A 22,973-nucleotide genomic window follows, 5' to 3' on the forward strand; every position below is an offset into this window, starting at 1 on the left:
TAACCCTATCAATTTTTCATTGACAAAGTTCTTTAATATTCACTACTTTATTTAATCTTTACAACAATCATACAGGTTAGACATTATGGTTATCCATATTTATGGATGAAGATACTGATGTTCAGTGGCATAGAATAACTGGCCAACGATAACATAACTAGTTACTGGTGGTACAGGGATTACATATTTTGTAAGGTTGAATGTCTTCAAGTCTCTCCAGTGATGCTAGTTGTTTTTAAACTGTTTTATAGTGAACTAGAATTAGGTGTCTCAGGGATCACTAAGAGGAAGGAGAGGAAGAAAAAGACCAGACCTGCTTCTACTACCTCTGGACCTTCTATCCCAGTTTCAACACCACAGTTCTATGATATATATGAGGGTTCCTTGTAAAGTTTTATTTAACAAAAGGTTAAAACCATCATACCATATCATACCGCCACTAACAACTTCTTGAAGTTTGGGACCTTGTCTTATAAATTTCTTAACCCCCACAGTGTTAACATACCCTGACCTATTAGCAGGCTTTCTTCTAAGGAAGGAACAGAAGCCCTAGGCTCTGACCCAGGTTAGAGGCTCCCTCCATCTGAGCTGCTGGGGGACAACCACTGTCCCAGCATCTTCAGACATGTGGCTATTTCTCACAAAAACCAATCCAATTATTCACAATACCTGAGGCATTCTCTCTAGTATCACATCTTACTGAAACCTCTCCCAAGAGGGAAGTGATTTCTTCGCCAAATATCCTACAGCAATTTTCAATCAGAAATTGTATAAGCAGAGAAACCTGTACAAAAAAGGACAAAAATGAAGTGCTACTTTTCATATAGCATGTCTATAAATCACATTTCATGTATGAATCCTGATTTTAACAAAAAAATGCAAAAGAATCTTGAGAAAAATTCATGTCTACTTTAAAAGTATATAAAATAGTTTCCCCTAAAAAACTATGATACTTTCAAGAGTAGCTTGGGTATAGGAATTAATTTTAATCAGTGGATTAAAGTTATTATTTGTGGCCTTGGCTTAATGCTAACATTTTTATACCAATGGCTCGGTCTTTAAAATTAGAGGAATTTTAAGTGTTCTCTATAGGGTGTATAGAGTGAATAAATATACTTTGTTATTAAAATTTATAAAGCATCATTAGATAAAACATACTTATGTAAAAGGCAGTTGTGGTAAGCATGGGAAGAGGGCATCTTCTATCTTCCGTGGGTTTATTGTGAAGGAGAGAGACAGATGAAGACAAAATGTGCATTTTGCCTGACTAGTCTCTATCTATGCACTTCCTCCCCGTAGGCTCCCTAACTGAAGGTGCTTGAGGAAGAGGAGAGATTTTACTAGGCAGCTTTGTGCCTCCACTGAGATGTACTGGAATCTTTCCATAGTTTCCCTGCCCCAATAGCTGAGGCAAAGGAGCAGGAAGAATGCTGGGATCAAAGGGAACTAATATCCCCAAACCCAGAGTTAACTACCAGGCACTCAGGAGTGTGATTTCAAGTAACTGCCGTATGGGCTAGGTATTATCACTACCTCCATTTTTTTTTAGATGAGGAACTTGTGGATCAGTGTAACTAATTTTGCCTAAGATTGTACATCTGGCAAATGGTAGGGCTGAGAAATGAACCTTGGTTTGTCTAACTCCAAAGTCCTTCTTTCTTTTTTTAATCACATCAACTGCTTTCTTATCACTGTGGTTTTTCAGTCAGTCATAGTGTTTTGCGTCCCTAAAGGAAAAAGAGAAGTAACCCAACTCCTTCACTTTTCTGCTTAAGAAATTACCTTCCTATAGTCTACCAGGATAGGATAAAATACTCAATGAACTCAAATCTATATGGAGGTGTATTTCAGTTGTTTAAGAAAATGTCTTTAAGAATTAATACCCCAAATTTTAGGTTCAAAATGGGGACTCAGTCCCCCACAGCATAAAAATGAAAAACTTCATTACCTTTTTTGTAAATTCGTTTTCTAGTTCTGGGCTGGAGGAAGTAGGCGGCCAAAGAATGCTCGGAGCGATACACACCGCTAAATTAAATGCAGTCATCTGATTGAATGAAGACTGCTGCTCAATGTTGTGTAATACCCCAAAAAGATACCTTAGGAGAACAACATTGGCTCTCGGAAGTTGGTCTAATAGCCTAAAGACAGAAAAACGCACTCTTTAAGCAAGACATTTCATAAAAACCTTGCATAGACAGGTAACCCTCGCTTTGCATGGGGAACCCTGCAAAGCAAGAATATAGTTCAGATATGCAAGAGTTTTAGTTAACGTGGTACCATGCAAAGTGAGGACCGCCTGCACAGAAAGAAAGAAAATGGGCACTGGGGATTTAGCTATTTATTTGTACACTGTCTTCACAACCCAATGAAAATGTAAAAGAATGCAGAAAAATGGTTCATAAAAAAATGCTGCCTGAAATATTTCCCTGAAACTAGTATAATGTGTTTTACGCAAATCCTGTAACATTTTAGAATATTCTCAACCAAAACCTCCAAAAACCTTTCTGATGAAATTAAACAACAATTACATTTAAAGTGCTCCTTTATTTCCAAGTAGCAACACAGGAATTGTGTGTCTTGGCGAGAACCCAAACCTTAGCTATTAAGACTTCCAGGTCCATTCTGAGAGCTCCTGCTCTGCTCCACCAGCTTCCAAGGTCAGTTGTGTCCCAAATCTCTATCTCACTGGCATCATTTTCACATGTAAGTCAAGCATCATTTTCACATGTAAGTCAAGCTTATAATAGTATATTTCCTCCTGTTTCTATTGTGTAATTGATAAGGGATTTTTAAATTATCATTCACTGAAAACGATTTTTACTACCATCCGGAAAAGAGAGAGAGATATATAAGTTGATATTTATGGTTGTTGCTTTTTTCAACAAGAATCTGCAACCTGGGGTAGAAAATAAGGGAGTCTGATGCCTGTTGCACCAATAGCAGAGGCACATCTTCAGTACAATGGACTGACAATGAGTATAGTTTTCTAGGGACAAATTGTGAAAGATATTGAAATGGACCCTAAGATCACTGAGTATATTCAATGGAAAGTAAGGCGTTGTTTAGCATAATCTTTTGGGTGATTGATCTAAGCCTTTGAGCTATTTCACAACTCTGTAGGTTGTCCATAACTAATAGCAGATCACCTAACACTTGTCTATAGACTTGAAAATTCTGTCTGGTGGGGAGATCAATGATTTATCTGACCTACTTCACCCCAGTAAAAAAAGCTGTTTTGCATTTATTTGTAAATTCATTTCAGTATTTCTGATTCAACTTCATAAGTTGTGGTACTTTGAAATTTCCTTTGAACTGGTTATAACATCTTACTAGTTCTCTCAGTAATGATTTAAATAAAATCTTTCACATGTGTTCATTTTATATTTGTATGAGAGTTATAATTTTATCTTTTTTTTTTAAATCATCCTTTAACAGTTTGCAGAACATAAAGTTTTAGACAACGAGCAACAAAGTATAGAATCTGATGTTCACTATGTTTCAATGGTTTCTACCAAACCATAATGATAGTATTTTGTTACATGGCTTTGATTTTGGGTGTCTTTAATAGTTGTACTATGTTCTTCTACTGATAAAGATGTCTATCAATAGCAGTGTATAGATAATACTTCATATTTAAAAGAAAAAACTGTACTAAACAAGCACACGCAAACAAATGATACTGGGATTCTTAGGTTTTCACAGAACTGGAAGTATTGCTTTTTGTTAATGGACACTTCTTTCCTATTCTCTTATAATGCAAGAAATATTGAGAATGGGGGTGGTGAGTTCTGCCAGCAACTTGCCTTTGCATGAGTACAGGCAATGCTTTCTTTGTGATCAGACTGAGACTTTGCAACTCCCATTTTCCTTGACATATCTCAAGGAGTTAACTGCCTCTCTGCAGTGCTCCCACAATACCCTCCTCCATATATCTCTTTTATAGCACTGATTATGCTGCATTGTAATTGTAATTCTTGGTTTATCTATCTGCTCTACCAGACTGTGAGCTCCTTGAGGGGAGGCAATTTCCTCTGTATGAATTCAGTTGCTGAATGACATATATAAGGAGTTGTCTGGTTAGTTAAGTATTTACCAAAATTAAGATCATAAATTGTAGTTTGGGTCTACAGTATTAGACCCAATTGGTATTATTTGTCTACTGGGTTTCAGCTCCTATCAAATTCAGATATACAGAAGGTGTACAATGGTCAAGTATTCCATGTTAATAAGATTAGGGAGAAAACAATAATACCAATGATAGCAGCTAGCATAAATCTATTTTTAAACGAGTCCCCATGGATATGACTTTGATAGTCATCATTACTTTAATAGGCAAGTTTATAAAATATGAGTTTTTTTAAAAGTATTTTTGAGATATGACAAAATTAGAATAATTACCTTTGAATTGTATTTATTTTCTCTTCATCATTTCCTTGATCCATTACACAGACCCAATGATCATAGAGATCTGATGAAAAAATACTTCCTGGAATATTTCGTAGAAAATCCTTACATAGGGGTAAAACAAATATTTTAAATTATTATTCTCATGTTAAATATGTATTGGAGAAATTAGAAAGAAAACATTTTGTTGAAAAGTTCAGTTAAGCCCTCCCTTCTTTGGAATACACACAACTCTGTGCCAACACTCCATTGAAGTGCACACATAGAAACACATGCTTTGAATTTTTCCTAACAAAAACCAGAGAGATAATTGGAGTCTGGACTATAGCGGGAAAGATAAAGGACAACCTGTTTGGGCTGAAACCTCCTGTCTGAGTCCATTTTAGCAAATTAGTACAACATGACAGGGTTTGGCAGTAAACCATCCTAAATCCTTTTTTTTCCCCTCTCAAATCATTGCTCAAAGAAATGCATGAAGATACCCTGTGAGGTTCATAATGTGGTAATCAGTCATTCAATCATTCTGTACACTTTTGTGTGTCTCTGCCAGGCACTGTTTGAGGTGCTAGGGGTAGAGCAGTGAACAAAACCAAGTCCCTATTATCTTAGAACTTTATATTCCAGCGGCATTGGTTCACAATTCCATCCAGAGGTGCTAAGAGTTTCTGTCTGTGTTCCCCATAGAAGGGCTCTCATATATTTGGGGGGAGGCAGCATTCCAGGCTATGGCTGGGCTATGGGAGCCTGGGCCCACACTCCTATGCCTGAAGTACAATAAATAACATGTCCCCAGCACATTACCCTTTCTGGCCTTCAAGACCTTATTCTGCTGAGACCTCTGGTGGGGCTGGGTGTGGTGAAAACAGACTATGATACAAGTAGGAAATGACCAAGGGTATTTGTTGTTTGACTTTTGTTTATAAAAAGCTTAAAAATAAACTAAATTGGGTCCTGGTCCTATGTTCATTTCTGTTCTAGGCCAACTCTCTCTGTTGCTTTTGGCATGGTATTAATTAGCAAGGCCAAGCTTGCGAAGTCTGATATCCACCTCAGTAAACTTTAGGCAGAGAAAACTCAATTTCATGTCTAAGCACTGTATCCATGGTTGGGTATCTTGTTGCAAGCTCTTGCTTACAGCATAGAGATAGGTAAAAGTCCGCAACTGAGAAATTTTAACTCTTGCTGGAAAACCAAATCAGCAACTTTACCCATGTGCTTTACAAAAGGCAAAACACAACTTGTTACTTATATGTCACTTTATATTACTAATATGGGTGCTGTGATACCTAATTGTTAGTTGATCAGGTGTGCACCTCCCCCACTAGCTTATGGGGTCCTCCAGGGCAGGCACAGACCCTCACCTCCTTTGTACACCTCAGTCTAACCACAGTCCCAGACATAGCAGAGGTCATTACTGAACTGTTGCTATTTGTCATATGGTCAAATGCTAATGAGAGACAAAGGAAGGCCAACCAACTATAATTGAGATTCTAAGATAATTTTAAAGACCTTTCTGGAGTCATGTCACCTATTATTATACAATTATTTTTAGAGTGGTTAACAAGTAGGAAGATAATTGATTCAAAGTCTTTCTCTGTTCTATTATATCTTCCAGTAGAAATGTACCTGGATACTTGTGATTCAGATGTGTCATCACAAAAGTTACCTCTTTTTGGGGAAAGCTATTGAATTTTCATAATTTCAAACTAATTTTAGGTGCTGTACCTACTTTAAAAGTCAGATTTAGAAGAGGAAAAGTTTGTTATTTCAAAGTGGGGCAGTGACAATAGCTCTCTTTTTAAATCTCAGTGGAAAACATACTTAAGATCTGTCTTGAAGAAAAACATCATTAAATCTTAAACCTACACTTGAAAGATAATAACTTGTAACATCTCAATGAACTCTCCACAGCTGGAATAACAAGTTACGAAATACAACCACCATCACAGCTGAGAAAGGATGTGAGAGCTGGTTCTGAATTACAATCCCAACTCACAGCACTCAACTGAGAGTCTTCTCCCCTCCAAAACTAGAGCCCAGGTCATCAGCAGAACTCCCACATTAATTTGAGATGAGATTCCTACAGGATTAAAAGTGAACTTTTCCTCAAAGGTCTGATGGATCAAAGTGATAGTATCTTGAGAAATTTTCTTCGAATTATAATCTGAAGAGTTAAGCTTATATTTAAGCAAAACCAGCATAAGTAAAAAATTAAAGGAAAACTTAAGTACTACTTCCAAACAGTCTCAAAAACAAGAAACAAAACAAAACAAAAGCTCAAAAACTTTTGGCATAAAGTATCCCCTTTCCTGCAACCACTTGGAAGAAATGAGAGCAAAACACAGTTATATGATTATAAAACTTCAATTACTTGGAACCCATTTAACCAAACTTTTCAATCATTTTTTGTCTTTTGCTTATTTTTGTACAAGTGCTATTTCTACAATCTGAAATACAATTTAATTCTTCTAGAATCATATTTCTTTGTAGTAGCCTCAACAATTTAACACAAAATTTTAAGAAGTGTGGTGCTGTGAAGAATAGGATAGTAAGGAAAATTATCTAAAACATAGGCTTTAACTTCTTAAATTAAGAGATGGGAGAAAGCCTAATTATACGATGAAAAAAGAAAAATTCATTGTGCATATATATATCCCTGCCATATATAACTGGCTAAGCACACCATACATATCTTTATTGTATCCAGGATTGAGGGGTAATCACAGACTCTGTGCAAAATAGATTAGACGACCCTACCTTCAGCTCTCTACTGCTTTTGAGTGGTACTTCATTGCAAAAGTCTACAGCAGGGGTTGTTTAAGAGCAGACATGGCCCATTTACCAAGAAACCTTTGATTGTTCATCAAGCCATGAAGTAACATTCTGTAAGCAGTTGACCACCCCGCAGGAGTAGGGCTATGCAAGAGTCTTCTTCACCATGTTTTCCTTAATTTGGTTTTTATGCTCCAGGCCCTGGGATACAGGCTGGGGCCTCATCTCTACCCTTGGCTCTGGTAAATTCAAACCCTGCTGGGAGATCGGAGCCTAAGGCTGGCCTGCAGAAGCTACTGCTGTAGTCAAAAGCTCTGCTAGAAAGCTGGTTTTGACTCTTGGTCTTTGAAAAATGGAAGGCATTTTCAAGAATTTGGAGAGGAAAACATTTTAGAAGATCTCTAACTCAACTATGGATGTGACTTAAGTAACCCTACAGTGAAGGGTAAGGGTTTTATCTAAGAAGGCCCAGATCTGGAGTCATTCCTACTTCATTTTTACTTTAAGAAGGCACTAGGGGTCAGGGGAAGGCACGATGACTATATAAATGAATGGAATTTTCAGTAGTTTCGGAGAGCAATTTTTTGTTTCAGTTGTTAGGCTAATGTTTGTTTATTCTGGTAAATTTCTATTTCAAAGTTTAATAAAAGTCTACTTTTGAAAATTTTGTCTTTATTAGGAAGGTGGTGAGATTGTGAGGAAGACATCATAATCAGGATCTTTGTTTTGGTAAACATGCTGTGTGTTTTGATTATTTTTAATTTTTATTTATTTGCATGAGGTGGCAGAAATGAAGATGAGCAGAGTGGTATGGCATGAAAAAATTTAAAAAAGCAAATCTGACATGCCATAACATTGGCAGTGGCTTTTAAAGGCCAATGTTGACTTTTTTTTTATTAACACTTTTTACATTCTAAATCTATTATGGTACTTTGCAGATGGCTACAATATTATAATGAGAGAAACTAGTTGTCTTTCTCCAGAGCTACACCATAGGGTGGATGAAGGGAGAACTTTCCTTACCTTTAAGACAGACGCTATCACAAAAATAGATTCACAGTCTAGGTGTACTTCAACTCCAGAATTAAGTTTCTCTTTCAGCTCTCTGCAGGATTTCACATTGGCTGATTGTCTGAAGATGCCTTTTGTGAGGGGTCCTTTCTGATTGAGAAAGAAAAGTATATCCTATGGGGAAGCAAAGGAAAAAACCAAAATGGCACTTCAACCATGGAAGCAAGGGGACACACACTTGCCCTCTCGGGCTGCCAGAGGCTGGGGTATCCCGGGGAAAAGCACTGAGGGGCTGGGGCTGGATGGACTGCCAGAAGGACCGAAGTCAGTTCGTGTTTTGGTACTTTTAAATCGCTTTTCTCCTATTTATTCTTGCTATATTCAACATCTAAAACATTTTACTTTAAACACTTGCTTTAATGAGATTGTCTTTCATTCAATGAACCAAGAGCCAATTTAAAATCAAATTTCTCTGACTGCTTCATGGTCCCTGTTAACTCGTCTCTCTCCTACCTCGCTATTCTTTTCCCATCTTCTCTAATACGGACTCTTTTCCCCAAATATGGAAATATCCTTGCTAAACGCATTCTCCACTTGCTCGTCTTTCTTTTTATGCGCCTTCATACTTCTTCATACTTCATTCCACTTCCTGTATTTATTTCCTTCTTTTAAAATCAGGCTCAAAAATCGTCTCCTCCAGGAGGCTTTCTCCATTCCATTCCATTCTGACTGATCTTTCATTTTGCTTTCTTTCTAGCTGTATGTCCTCTGCTTGCCGTGCAGGAAGAAAACGAGTGTTGGAAACAAGAAACTCATGGGATTTGAAACTGAATCGTGGCACATATTTACTGTATGACCTTCGGTAAACTTGAGCCTTTTTTTTTTAATTTGTAAAGTAGGGATGATGATGATGATAGTAACTACCCCTTAAATCTGTTGTGAAAGATAAGCAATAAAGTGGCTAGACTAGTGTCTGGCACTTACAGATGCACAATATAGCATAAAATGCCATACGTCTAATATAGTGCTTGCAGGACATTCGATACTCAATATATGTTGCTTAACAGTGATCATTTCGTATATCAACTGGAGACAATACAAACTCAGTGGCTTTCATCTATCCCACACTATATATGAAAGATAACTAAAGGCAAAAGGATGTATATTTATGCTTAAACACTTGAAATACAAATTGAACACATGTAAGATTTTTAAAAAGCATAAGATTGAGGAGTCTCTGCTGCTACAGTGACTAAAAGAGACTTTCAGAACAATGTAGAGTGCAAGAAAGAATGTGAGAAAAATGTGAGGGATAACGTGGATTCTAATGTGCCTTCTCCGTCTACTGAGCAAGCTTCTGTGGCTCTTTCTTGAAACTAGCAGACTAGATAATTTCTTTCTATTATGTCTTCCTGGTGATTCTGCAATAGCTTAATCAGATTTATTCTTTGAAGTAATAATAATAAAGATTCTCAGCCAAAGACATGGGTGTCTATAATTTTTCCATTTGGGGATATATTTACCTCACAGAGCTCTCCTTTCCCAAACCTCCTTTCCTGTTAGTATTATAGGCCAAAATGAGACTCACCAAGACAGGTTTGGGCAGGTTGTCGTTCTCACAAATATGTGGCAGGGAAACTCCAAAGAGCTGTCCTGGCATAGGAGATGTCGGTGACATAGGCAAGTTATCCAAGTGAATGCTAGAACCCCGCCAAAAGGCCCAGTTTATGATAGATCTTCTCCTTTTAAATGTCTTCTGACCTGAATCTAAGGAAAAAGTGAGATTATTAGAAACAAGTTTAATTCACGTAACCTTATTTCTACAGTTTCCATTTTGTAATATGTTCAGACTATGGCTCAAAGAGAAAAATGCTTATGGATGTCCTTTGCTACTGATAAGGTTATTCTCCCATCTATTTCTGGGACATCACTCATCTGTTTACTTGAGTTTTGGCACTGAATTTGCGAGTTTTGGCACTGAATTTGCAAAGGTGAGGAAAGCTTCCCTTACTGAACTGCAACAACTTAAAGCAAAAAGTGTTTCATACCAACACATGTATTATCCCATTTTAAAGATGAGACTAGGCCTACAAAACAGCTGAAGATTAAATTAGACCACAGTTACATAGAGAAAAAGAAAGGAAGAAGGAGGAGGAGAAGGGGGAGGGAGAGGGAGAGAGGAAGGGGAAGAAGGAAGAAGAAGAGGAAGAAGAGAAGGAGAAGGGGGAGAGGTTGTCTCTATTAAGATGTTCTCTAGAAACAAAGAATGCTTTATTACCTGATGCCCCACTCTACTACTGAGAACAGACAGGAAGCTAATGTTCTACATTTTTCCACTTCTTTCCAACTGCAAAGATTTTTATGTATCTTTTCAGTTTCTGACTTTAAAAGCATGTTTAAGGCAGCATGGATGGATGCAAACACAAGTGAGACCTGCCCTTGCCATGGGGAAGTTTATAAATCTAATGGGGAACAAGACCAGTGGTGATGGGGAGAAAAGCAAGTATACTAATAAATAAGCTGACTAAGGGAGTAATAAAGTGCTCAAGGCATTTAAAAGAAATAGAAAGCACATCCACCCAGTATGAGGGAAGGAGAGGTTCTGGAGGTGTGTGCATTTGATTTGGATTTTGAATGAACAACATTTCAATAGGTAGAGCATCTAGCATTGTGCCTTGCACCTAGTAAGTACTCAATAAATCATTCTTGAACAATAATTGAACTGAGGAGAGCCTTAGGTAGAAAAAGAGCATGAACAAAATAGGAAGAAGTAAGAACAGTCAACAATGAATCATGATTTTATGATCTCATAGTGCTAAAACATTTTTGAAATCATCTGTGTCTTATTTTAACATGAAATTTGATGGATTTGCTACTTAAAAAGACAGCTGTTTAGGGTTTTACTTCTAAGAGTGGCTGAGTAGCTCCTTTTGGACCTCTCCCCCCACACCAACACATACACACAAATAACAACTATAAAATCTGGACAAAAAAAAAAGAAAAAAGAGTGGCCGGCCCAGTGGCACAGCAGTTAAGTGCACGCGCTCCGCTTCAGCAGCCCGGGGTTTGCAGGTTTGGATACCGGGCGCGCACCAACACACCGCTTGTCAAGCCATGCTGTGGCGGCGTCCCATATAAAGTTGAGGACGATGGGCACGGATGTTAGCCCAGGGCAAATCTTCCTCAGCAAAAAGAGGAGGATTGGCACTGGATGTTAGCTCGGGGTTAATCTTCCTAACACACACACAAAAACCCCCAAAAAACAACAGCAAAGGAAACTAAACCCATTCTTATATCCAGGAGGGGGTTCCTGTATACCTCACAAGGTCAATGTGTGCAAATGTTTGTTTACTATGTGTGGTTATATATATGTGAGTAGTTGTACTCTGTCTAGTTTCCTCACATTTAACCTGGTTTCATTATTTCTAAAATTATCAGATTTATTTGAATTTTTAGCTTTCACACACTTCGTAGGAAGAACGCTCTATCACAAAGTTATATATGTAGCTATCCTAGGAGTGTAGACAGAAGATAAAGTAGAACTTGAGTCCTGTACTTTATCATAAATACTTTCAGCTGAAGCCATGCTTTTTGTTATGTACAACATTCAAGTTTAGAGTTCATGTTCCCTCTAGGACTGAGAGAAAAAAAATTTCATTAAAGTTTATTTTCTTGCAGAGCTTTTAATGCATAGCTCTTATGTTCTAAATGTCAAAGTCTGCTGAAGAAACATGCTAGTGTTGTAAAAAATATAAAGGTGATGTAAATGCAGAGCAAACTAAATTCATGTAAACCTACCTTTCCTAAACAATTCTGGCAAGATTCAAGCCAGTGTTTATTCACATTTAAATTAGGGAACTGAATATTAAAAATTACACTTCTTAAAAGTTTGTGCTTATAGAACAGTAATCATAACAACAAAAAAAACCTTGATTAGAAATTCTATTCTGGCCATATAACTCCCCAGATTAAGAATACCGTTTTATCCCCCCAGAGTGGAAAATACACCTGGGAGAATACTGGAATGAAAGGGCAAACAGGTAGAAGAAAAGTTGTGTTCCATATTTTACCATCTACCATAAAACGTTCAGTCCAGTTCCAGTTTAGCCCTGGGTCTGAAGCAGACGTGGAAAGTGAGCCTGCTGTGGGCGCGGAACTGAGAGTTCAGTTCAGGCTAGAACCCTAAGAGCTACTTCAGAGCATTCCCAGAAAGATCCTACTTCAACCCCAGAACTCTTGTGCTCCACTCAAGTTTTCCATACTTACTAGGTGTGACTAAGTCACTCAGTCTTTCATTTAACTTTTGCTCTGTTCTACGCAGTGGACTAAGCCCTGCTATGTGTTCCCAGGCCTTAAGAAGCTCATAGTCTAGTGAGACATACAACAAATCATCATATGTAATTTTTATGTTACACTAGAGATATTTATAAAGTGCTCTGGAGATGCAGAGAAGAGGGCACTACCTGCCTGAAGGAACAAAGACTTCCTAGAAGTGACATTTGAGTTGGGTCTTCAGGTCAGATCTTTAACAGCTATGTCCTGAACCCCCATTAACACTAGAGCTGTCTCAATGGAGACGGGTCATGACCCCAAGGCTGAGTTAGTGATCTTGGTCTCAGGGGTGGCCTTCCGAGAGATCTATTGCTACTCTGTTTTCAGTGTAAGATTATTTAGTAGGGGATCTTCCCCACACTAATGCAGGAATTTGAAAAACAGATTGGGGATGACTATGTTCACCTAAGGTTTTTTCAGTTAACTGAGATATTTTCCTTAAGCTGACTAGAGAAAGCCTCCCTCAGAAATAGAGATATGGAGTTTTATCTTTATTCCAGTGTGGCTTATTTTATTCAGATGGTTTAAAAATATAATATTAATTGTTCTCAGCCAATACTCTATCAGAAATTATCTTCCTCTTTTATACCCTTGTTAGCCTCAGAAACAAGATACGATTTTCCACATAAGAGACCATACAAAATAGCCACTTCATAGGACTAAGCAATTTAAGTATTTATGAGTTCTGTGGATTTTAAATAAAGAAGTCCACAAGCAGAGTGTGATGGACTCTGAGTATGACAAATGGCACTTGGTAAACAAGTCAAAGTTCTATATGTTTATAATAAGTTCTGAAAAAGAAGATTTAGCTCATTTTGCCCTATTAGAAGTCAGGTTAATAGGTGGTATGTATATGAACAAGGGTAGGGCAAGAGAGTGAAAAGTCTTGTTCCTAAACTCATTTCCTTCTAAGAGGTTTCCTTTTTTATTTTTACTCACGTTAGGGATGAGGTGACACAAAGAGGGTGGGAAAGACGGTGACGCAAGAGTGGCTTTTACAAGCACATTGAATTTTGATACTCAGTCATATGGTCATATTTTGTATATCACAGTGAGGTTATGGGAGTACTGAAAACAATCTTCCATGGTGGCATGTTGCCTTCAAATTAAAAAAAACCAAGAGGAGTAAGACTAGCAGCGGGGATGTTGACAGTAAAAGGGTAACTATGTAAAATGGTCTCTGCTTCATGAAGTGAGTTAGTGCTAACATGTCCACATATCATGGCAGTGAGGTCTAGTGACAAGAGCAGGGATTTAGGGACAGAAGACCTAGGTTTAGGTTTCAGCTCTACTGTTACATGCTTTGTGATCTTGGACACAGTCTCAGTCTGCTCATCTGAAAAATGAGATAATAATGTTACCTTACATGGTTGTTTTGAAGCTTAAAAGCAAGTATTTCATAAACTGTTAAATTCTATGTAGCGATTACTTGCTAGCATTATGAATAGTGTCATCATCCAGGGGCCAATAACTCTATTTTTAGAATTTCTATACTTTTTACAATTCTTCAGTCTTTCTAGATATCTTCTGGCTTTTCCACCTCTAATTAAAACACTACGAAGATGTAAAAGGAAAAGGAATGGAGATAAGTCAAATGAGATAGTCCTGTTACTTGTGTGAAGCTCTGGTATAAAGTTTGGTGGAAGACTGGGGGTTTAGGTGGAATGTTTTTGATTAAATGTGCATTTCAATCATCTATATCAGAGCACAGCAAACTATGCTCTACAGGCCAAATCTAGCCTGCTACCTTTCTTTGGATAACCTGTGAGCTAAGAAAGGTTTTCACATTTTTAAAAGGTTGGAAAAAATCAAAAGTAGAATAATATTTAGTTACACATAAAAATTATATGAAATTCAGATTTTACTGTCCATAATAGTTTTATTGGAACACAGCCACACTCATTTGTTTATGTATTGTCCATGGTTTCTTTCGCTTCACACTCAATGGCAGAGCTGAGCAGTTGTGACAGAGACCATAGGTGGTGCTGTCATTGCTTCGCACTGCTGCTCAGTGACACACTTATATCTCCATAGTGTTTCGAGGGCCACATGTATCATGATACCACAACATTTTATCTTTTTATTACTCATCAAGTCTAAACAAGAAAAGAAGAAAAAAGTGGACTTCTAATGTTGGGCTTTTAATACAGTGAAGTGTGGATGACTTTATTATTCAATTCAATGGCAAAGTTGTGTCCTAACTGTGCAATGACATAACAGCTGTGGTAAAAGAATACAATATAAGTTGATATTACCAGACTGAGTGCTCACTACAATATTCCCAACTCATAGGAAAGCAATGAACAGACAGTTTTAGAATATGTAAAATGAAATATCTCAGCACTGGAGAATTTCTTCACAAAAATAAAAAATGAAAGTGAGGTTGCATCAAAATAAGTTTCTGAGTGGCTCATTTGTTGGCCACTCAAGGAAAGCCATTTACCAATGGTGAGTTGATTAGATCTGTGTGCCTGCAGTAGACAAAGAAATGCGTACAGAGAAACTAGATTTAAGACGATTAGCCTTTTGGTGAGAACTGCTGCTTGAATAGCTGAGGACATTAGAAATAATATCAATTGTAAGCTAAAAAACAGGACAAATGATTTTGAGTGACTTCCTTGGTTCTTGATTAGTCGACAGAAGTTACCAATACTGCTCAATTGTTTATTTGGGAAGTCAATGCGTTGTTTGAAGTGACTGAGGAATTAGCCTTGAACAGTCTGCGTGGAACAACTACAGGTGAGAATCTTTTCAAAGAAGTCAAGAAAGCAATAATTTTGTACAACCTGAAGTGGAATCTGCTAAAAAATGTTATATCTAATCATGGTAAAAGTGTGTGGAGCAGAAAAAGGTATAATTTGGATGAATTTACAAAGCTTGCGAAAATGTAGTGTTTAACGCCTATGGTATTATTCACAGTGGTACTGTGTGGAGAATATTTGAATCTCTCTGGTGTTACTGGATCAGTAGTGTCAACAGCGAACTTTATTCAGTCTCATGGACTTAACTACTGTCAGTTCTATGACTTTTTGTCAGAAATATAAGCCAAATAGCCTGACTTGTGCTATCACATAGCAGTTCAAAGGCTCAGAAATGGTTAAGTTTATAGTGATATTTGAGCTTAGGACTGAGATTGAAATTTTTATGAATGAGAAGAATTGCCCTCAACCACTATTATTGAATACTTAATGGCTTTGGATATTAAGTTTTGCTGCAGATTTGTCGATGTTTCTTTCTCTTTTTTCTTTTTTGCTGAGGAAGATTAGCCCTGAGGTAACATCCACTGCCAATTCTCCTCTTTTTGCTGAGGAAGACTGGCCCTGGGCTAACATCTGTGCCCATCTTCCTCTACTTTATATGGGTCGCCGCCACAGCATGGCTTAATAAGCAGTGCATAGGTCTGTGCCCGGGATCCGAACCTGTGATCCCTGGGCTGCGGAAGCAGAGTGTGTGAACTTAATCACTACACCACTGGGTTAGCCCATCTCTATTTTGTTTTTAAAGCTTTTTTCTTTGGTGAGGGAGATTGGCTACAAGCTAACATCCATTGCCAATCTTCCTCTTTTTGCTGAGGAAGACTGGCCCTGAGCTAACATCTGTGGCCATCTTCGTCTGTTTTGTAAATGGGACGCCACCACAGCAGGGCTTGATGAGTGGTGTGTAGGTCCACACTTGGGATCTGAGCCTGCAAACCCCAGGCTGCCAAAGCAGAGCGTGTGAACTTAACCACTATGCCACCAGGTCGGCCCCAAGCTTCCTCTATTTTATACACGGCTTGCCACCACAGCACGGCTGACGAGTGGTGTAAGTCCACGCCCAGGATCCCAACCCACGAACCCAGACCGCCTAAGCAGAGTGTGCTGAACTTAACCACTAGGCCACCAGGCCGGCCCCTTTGATGATGTTCCTTAATGCATTTAACCTAAATGACAAGGAATGATAGTGCTTATACACAAAACTTCTGAAAGTTGCATTTTGAAAACAACTGACATTTAACCACTAGTGATGTCAAGCTGCTTCATACACTTCTCGTCTGTCAAAAGCTACGAGAAGCAAGATTTCCATTCCTATACAAAGTCACAGCAGATATATTTTCCAAGCTCAGACTACAGTTCCAGCAGCATTTTATCGACCACAATGCAAGTGCAAAGGAAGTTTCCATATCTCAAAATCCATTTAACTGTGCAATGAGGAGCTTCCAGCTAACCTTCAATTGGAAATGATTAATCTGTAATAAATGACATGCTAAAAGGAAAATATCAAAAGAGGAATCTAACAATATTCTACAAATGCTTTCAAAGAGAAGAATATACTCAACTAAAATTATATGCTTGTAGAATGATATCAGTATTTGGCAATATCTATCTGTGTGAAAAGATGTTTTCAAAGATAAAGTATATAAAGTCTCATACAGATCAGAACATTTTGCAATCAATTTTGATGACTGGAACACTAACTTTGAACCCCAATTAAGTGAAATGTTATCCCCAAAAGAATTCTTCTAATTAGTAGACCTGTATTACATAAAATTGTACTCAATTATTATTATATATTGAATATCATCAATAAAAAAATTTGTGGAAATTTGTTTTCTCTTTTGTTATAAAAGTAGCTACATAATATCCTTGATTTTGTGTGTTAGCCTGCAAATTTTACTATCTGGCCCTTTACAGAAAAAGTTTGCTGATCCCAGATCTAAATCAGTGGTTTTCAAAGCAGTTGATCATCAAAATCTTCTGTATTAAAAAAATACAGCTTTTTTTTAGTTGACCTGTAATTTTTTTAGTTGCACAGGTGATTCTGATGCCCAGCTAGGGTAGCCCCATTGGTCTACAGTTATTCCAGCCCTGATCCCATTCACTAAGAACCATCTACAGCTGCAATCACTATTATCCTAACTGCCAATAGGGAGAAACAGAGGATTAATAAGCAGATGCCTACAATTTAATTAAGCAAGTCACTGGCAAAATTTGATAAAATCCTTAGGAATCTTGACCCCTGATAATTGGTCAAATTAATTAAAATAAAATTGACAGGGAACCCAGAGAAATAGTTTCAAAAAACACAGATATAAAGGTAGAAGAGTAAAATATTGTTCTTCTCAGCTTAGTTATAAAGGCAACATTCCCTTTGTATCTTTAATGAGAAGCTACAACAGGCTTATTAATAAATTCGTTCATTCAAAAATATTTACTGGGTAATTAGTTATATACGCCTGGCACTGTTCCAGGTGCTGGTATATAGCAGTGAACAAATAGACCAAAATCTCTGCCTTCATGGAGCTCACATTTTAGTGGATGGAAAACTTTGACATCTCTATAATACCCCTTAAAATGGCCCAAAGATGTGAGTAAATAGCCTTAGAGTCCCAAAACTCAATTTACTATTATAGGCGAGAAGAAGGCTGGTGCCAATGTAAGGTAAGTTTTTACAGCTGGTGTTGGCAAGAGGTAGTGCCTGACTGATGATGTCAATAAAGTATAAAGTTTGGGCTAGGACATCAACAGAAAGTGACAGGGTTGGATGTGCATGTGTGTGGGACGCATATAAAACAGTTGCCACTGTTCATTGGGTCCCCCAGTTGGTTCAAATTGACAAAGGCAGCTACAGAAATTCAGCATCAATTTTCTACTATCCCACTTACACTTTTGGTATCCCTTTTCTACTATTTCTTACATAAGCTTACTTTCCGACTGAGGGCTTATAGCTCAAACTTGGGTTAAGGTAAATGATGGTCTTCCTGCGTTAAATATCACTTGTATCATTCCAGAGTCTTTATTATGGGGTGGGTAGAGATGGCTATGTTCAGAGGGAATTCAGACAGATTAACAGACTAAAGAGAGATTTCTGTAGAAATCATTTTGCCTTCACATACTTATCAGTACCAGCATCCAGGGAGGGCATCACAGTCTCCTGACACCCATCACTGACAACCTCCTTTTTATAATGTGACCATTCAGGGGGAACAGACAGTGCAATGTATTATAGTACAAAGAAGGCATTGAAGCACCTGCAGCATTGCCTGCTGCCTTTGACTCTGCAGTGGGCATAAGGTTAAAGGGGAAAGAATAGTGAAGAAAGAAGGAAGAGACTACTGCTACTAGCTGCTGATTACAGTCAGTCATGCCTATGGCTGATTTATAAAACAATCTTCTAAAACTCCATCTTTCCTTTCAAAACACTTAGCAAGTTCAAAAGAAAAAAAAATACCTCATCTGGCTGGAAGTTTGAGTCTTTGCCTTTGTACTAACTTTGTTTTCAGGAATGAAAACTTTTGCTAAAAAAAGGCTCTATAAAGGAGGAGAAGCAACTCACCACTCAGTTGGTGGACCGCAGCCAGGCGGCTAGGCTTTAGGATGAATTGGCACTGCATCTCTCGGGGCAGCTGTTCCATGAGGAAGGGCTCTTGGAGGTTGGAAGGGGTGGTGGAGTCCTTTGATCCCTGCGTCAGGAGCGCAGTGTCTCGAAGATGGCTCATTTTAATTCCATAGGGATATTCATGGCCTACACAGAGAAAAATCTAAATGTAGACTTTAGGCTGACTGGTCCTGTGAGCATGTGTGCTACACACTGGAATGTACCACAATTTGCTCCTGGGACTTCTGCTATCAAGAATCCTTTTGTTGACTGAGCGATCACCATGCACACTCTTACAGTTGAAGACCGCTGCGTAATGCAGGTGGCCCTACCAAAGGAGTTTTAAGTGGGGGGTTGTCAGGGGGGACGCAAAGAGAAAAAAAATCTTTAAAGAATATCTTTTTTGGAATGCACAGGTTAGTTTGTGAGTTGCATAATGTTGACTTTTCCTATGTTCACATATAAGAATATTTAAAGGTATTCTAGTTCCTCCCTTGACACTATATCTGTAAAGCTTCAGCAAATCCTTGACCTCTCTCAGCCTTAAATCCATGATTTAAAATATTTACCCTACCTATCACATGGTATTATAAGGATCAAATAAGTAAACCTTAATGGTTAATATTATTTAAATAATAAGGGTAAAGAACCATATATTTCAAGCATCACTATTATTACTATTATTTAACACAAGAGGTCTGTTTGGAAAAGACATTTCATTACTTTTTATTAGTTATATACTTAGAGTTACTTAAGAGCATCAGGACTGGTTTGTTTGATTTATGCTTCCCTCCCACTGCTGCCCTCTGAGGTTAGCATTTATAGGCAATAATCAGAGACAAGATTCAAAAGGGAATTTGCAAACTAGAAAAACTAAACCCTGGATATCTGACTGCAACACAATTTTTTGCTCTTTAGTGCTCTAAGTAATTGCATCTTCTTAATTTAATCCTCAAGTACCATTGTGCTGTACATTTAGCTTTTTTTAAGTACAGAGAGTAAGTTCTCTTCTATTGTTGATTTATCACTGAATGTAACTCAGTGAACTCTTCCTTTTCCTTTCCAACTGGCATAGGCATACAATGTCAATGTTCCATTAATATCAAGTACTACTGCTGCTTCCAGGGATTAAGGCCAAAAAAAAAAAAAGACTCCTATAACAGCAATAAAACAAAATCAATTTATCAAAATAGCCAGCAGCTGATCTACAACTAAAGTTTGTAAGGCACATTAAAATACATGATGGAGAATTGCTGCTAAATAACAATCACGTCCCCACGTCTCATGGTTTTTTAGCGAGAGTTAGCAATGAAGCTTGAAGCTGTTTTAAGCCTGAAAGTTACTATCTATATAGTTTTAATTAAATTAATATATTTCGTTAAAACAATTTTTAAATATTTATTTGATTTTTTTTTTTTTTTTTTGGTGGGGAAGATTAGCCCTGAGCTAACATCTGTCGGCAATCCTCCTCTTTTTGCTGAGGAAGATTAGCCCGGGGCTAACGTCTGTGCCCATCTTCCTCTACTTTATACGTGGGATGCCTGCCACGGCATGACTTGATAAGTGGTGCAGGGTCTGTGCCCAGGATCCGAACCTACAAACCCCAGGCCACCGGGGTGGAGTGCACGAACTTAACCACTACGCCATTGGGCCGGCCCAGTATTTATTTGATTTTTAATCACAAACTTAATTGTTACTCATGTACTTTTGCAAAAATGACAACACTAAAAAAGAAACTGGAAATGCAGTGAATTTTGTCCTCAGCTATGTGCATGATGGCTTGCTTTAAGTCTGAGAATATACATCTCATAGAAAGTTTGGCTTTAGATTATTCCATTCACTTGAAACACCCTGAATTACAAAGTAGTGATCTCACAGGTAAATGAAAGGATTACATGAGATAATGGACATGATATGCTTTGTACAATGTCTTGCAGATAGTAAGCATTTAAAAATTATTAACAGAAATAATCATCCTCATCCTCATTACTGTCATTATCTCAAGATCTGCTACAGTTACTGTGCCTTATTTTAACTGCTCTATTTCTGTTAACCACACTGAATGACCTTACTGATCAAGGAATATTTTTTAGCCAAAAGATTTAAATAAGGTGAGATATAACCTATTTGCCAATAATTCCTCAAAACAAATGCTGAAAAATTTGGCTACAGAAATAGCAAAGTAGTTAGTTAGTGAGGTCGTAGCTAGTTGATAAGTCAGTGAAAATTTTTAGGAATCTAAATGGGTTAATTTCATGTTCTTTATGATGCCTAGGAAAGGTCTGGGTGCAGGGCCGGTGTTAAATACTCACTGATGGATTAAGGGGCATGATTGGATTACAGATAGTCTTCCACAGAGGCAACATAGTAGGTAGGAAAGGGAACAGAAAATTCAAGAACCGAATATGAAAAACAAATATATAGGGGAAAAGGAATACCAGTGCATATTTCTATCTTCCAGAAAAAAATTAAAAAACTGTTTAGCAAGATAGCTGTTTATAAAGTGAAAAAACAGGAAAATTTCCATTTCTTTTCCCAACTATACCATTAGCTGCTTGAGTGAAGAGATATTATTTGTCTAGCACATAGGAAATGCTTGACAGATATTTATCAAATAAATAAATGAATATTATATGAGATTTAATATTTAACAGTATTTAAATTTAGGACCATATGATCAATTCTCTGAGACATTTAGAATTATAATTAAAACATAATCAACCCTATCAGATTTTTGCAGAAACTTACCAATAAGTGGGTATGGTGCCTCCTCTTTGCCAGAATTGACCCATAATTGGTAATCTCTCTCAGAGCCCTTGGAGACAAAAGAATTAACAATAATTCTTTCATGTTTGGTAATTGAATGAGGATACATTTTTTGGCATTTTTATGTTTTGCAAAAAAATAAAAATAGGGACAATATAAAGGCTATTGAGGTTCAGGGGGGTGGATACGGTTCTTGAAGATGGCAGACCTGAGTCCCATAACCCATCTCTCCCTCTCTAATCCCCAACAAAGGACTCAGGAATCCTGCCCTCTTTTCCTGGTGATGACATGAACTGCAATGGAATCAGGCTCGCACTATATGGGTAGCCCACAAAACGTGAAATCACATATATGCGCTTTTACAAAGGAAAGAGAAACTTCCTGGTTTTCTAAAAGGCTAATCTCTTCTTTAGAGTCCTGCCTTCTGCTATGTCTCTGGACTTCTCAGAGAATACTGGACTTAATCTCCAACAGGCCTCTGCAAAGCCAACCTTGTCATCCAGAAAGCCACAACACTGCAGTGTCTGTGATGAAAAAGTAAAATCTCAAAGGCTGATTATTAGCTCAGCTGCTTCTGAGAAGAGGGAGAATGACCAAGAGGCTTTGAGGAGCTAGGTAGCTGGCATAGTCTACACTGACTTTATTTTGGGCAAGTCCAGTCCTGGGGACAGAAAGGACAAGAATTCTGTCTAGAGAATAGGCCCAGTCATAGAAAACAATGAAATTGTTCACTAGTAGAATTGTAACCCAGCAATACTAAAAATCCCACTTGAAAGAAATAATACTAAATTACACAGACTTTGCTGTATCCTCTAGGAGACGATAAAGCAAAAAGGTTTTAAATGAAGCTAGAACAGATTGCCAACATTTAATATTCTTGCCTTTATCTTCTGATTAAAAATCATGGCCCTGACCTTATAACAGAGGTCCTGGATATGGAGAATACCCCTCTCTACCCCCTCCCCTACTCTAGCTGTCATTTCCTTCCCCATCCCCTAGTCAAAAAATTTTTATTGCAAATAGGAAGAGAAATCTAATAAAAATCCTTTCTTTTTTTGTGGTGTCTGAAAACACTGTAAAATCCCTTAGAAAAGTAGAACCAAGTAGCTTCAGTTCCTAATTACATTGAATAAAAATATTTTTGGGCTGAGGAGATTGATCACTTTATTCAAAGGAAAAGCATAAATAAGAAAATAAGTAATGTCATTAACTAATCTCCCTTCCTTTCCCTTAACTATTCACTCTCTTTCAAGATATAATTATATAAGCTTAGAAATCAGTGCAGAGGTGCCCGCTTGACCCAGCACATATACATTTAATTACGTCTTAAA

The 22,973-nt window shown here is 37.6% G+C and overlaps 1 protein-coding gene across 2 annotated transcripts in view; it reads right to left on the reverse strand.

Annotated features, from left to right (window-relative positions):
- The window catches only part of ARHGAP20 (Rho GTPase activating protein 20), a 116,114-nt gene that overhangs the window by 6,359 nt on the left and 86,782 nt on the right, over positions 1-22,973 (reverse strand). For both annotated transcript variants that reach the window (XM_087433675.1, XM_004427353.3), the window contains 7 exons: positions 21,625-21,691; positions 18,835-19,023; positions 9,776-9,954; positions 8,200-8,361; positions 4,399-4,508; positions 1,949-2,138; positions 670-784 (listed from right to left, as the gene is read on the reverse strand). In XM_087433675.1, coding sequence (XP_087289801.1) covers positions 670-784; positions 1,949-2,138; positions 4,399-4,508; positions 8,200-8,361; positions 9,776-9,954; positions 18,835-19,023; positions 21,625-21,691 — 1,012 coding nt within the window. The remainder of the gene's footprint in view (positions 1-669; positions 785-1,948; positions 2,139-4,398; positions 4,509-8,199; positions 8,362-9,775; positions 9,955-18,834; positions 19,024-21,624; positions 21,692-22,973) is intronic.

The sequence above is a fragment of the Ceratotherium simum genome, chromosome 7, assembly GCF_057802395.1.
Source record: "Ceratotherium simum simum isolate JZ-2026a chromosome 7, ASM5780239v1, whole genome shotgun sequence".
NCBI lineage: Eukaryota > Metazoa > Chordata > Mammalia > Perissodactyla > Rhinocerotidae > Ceratotherium > Ceratotherium simum.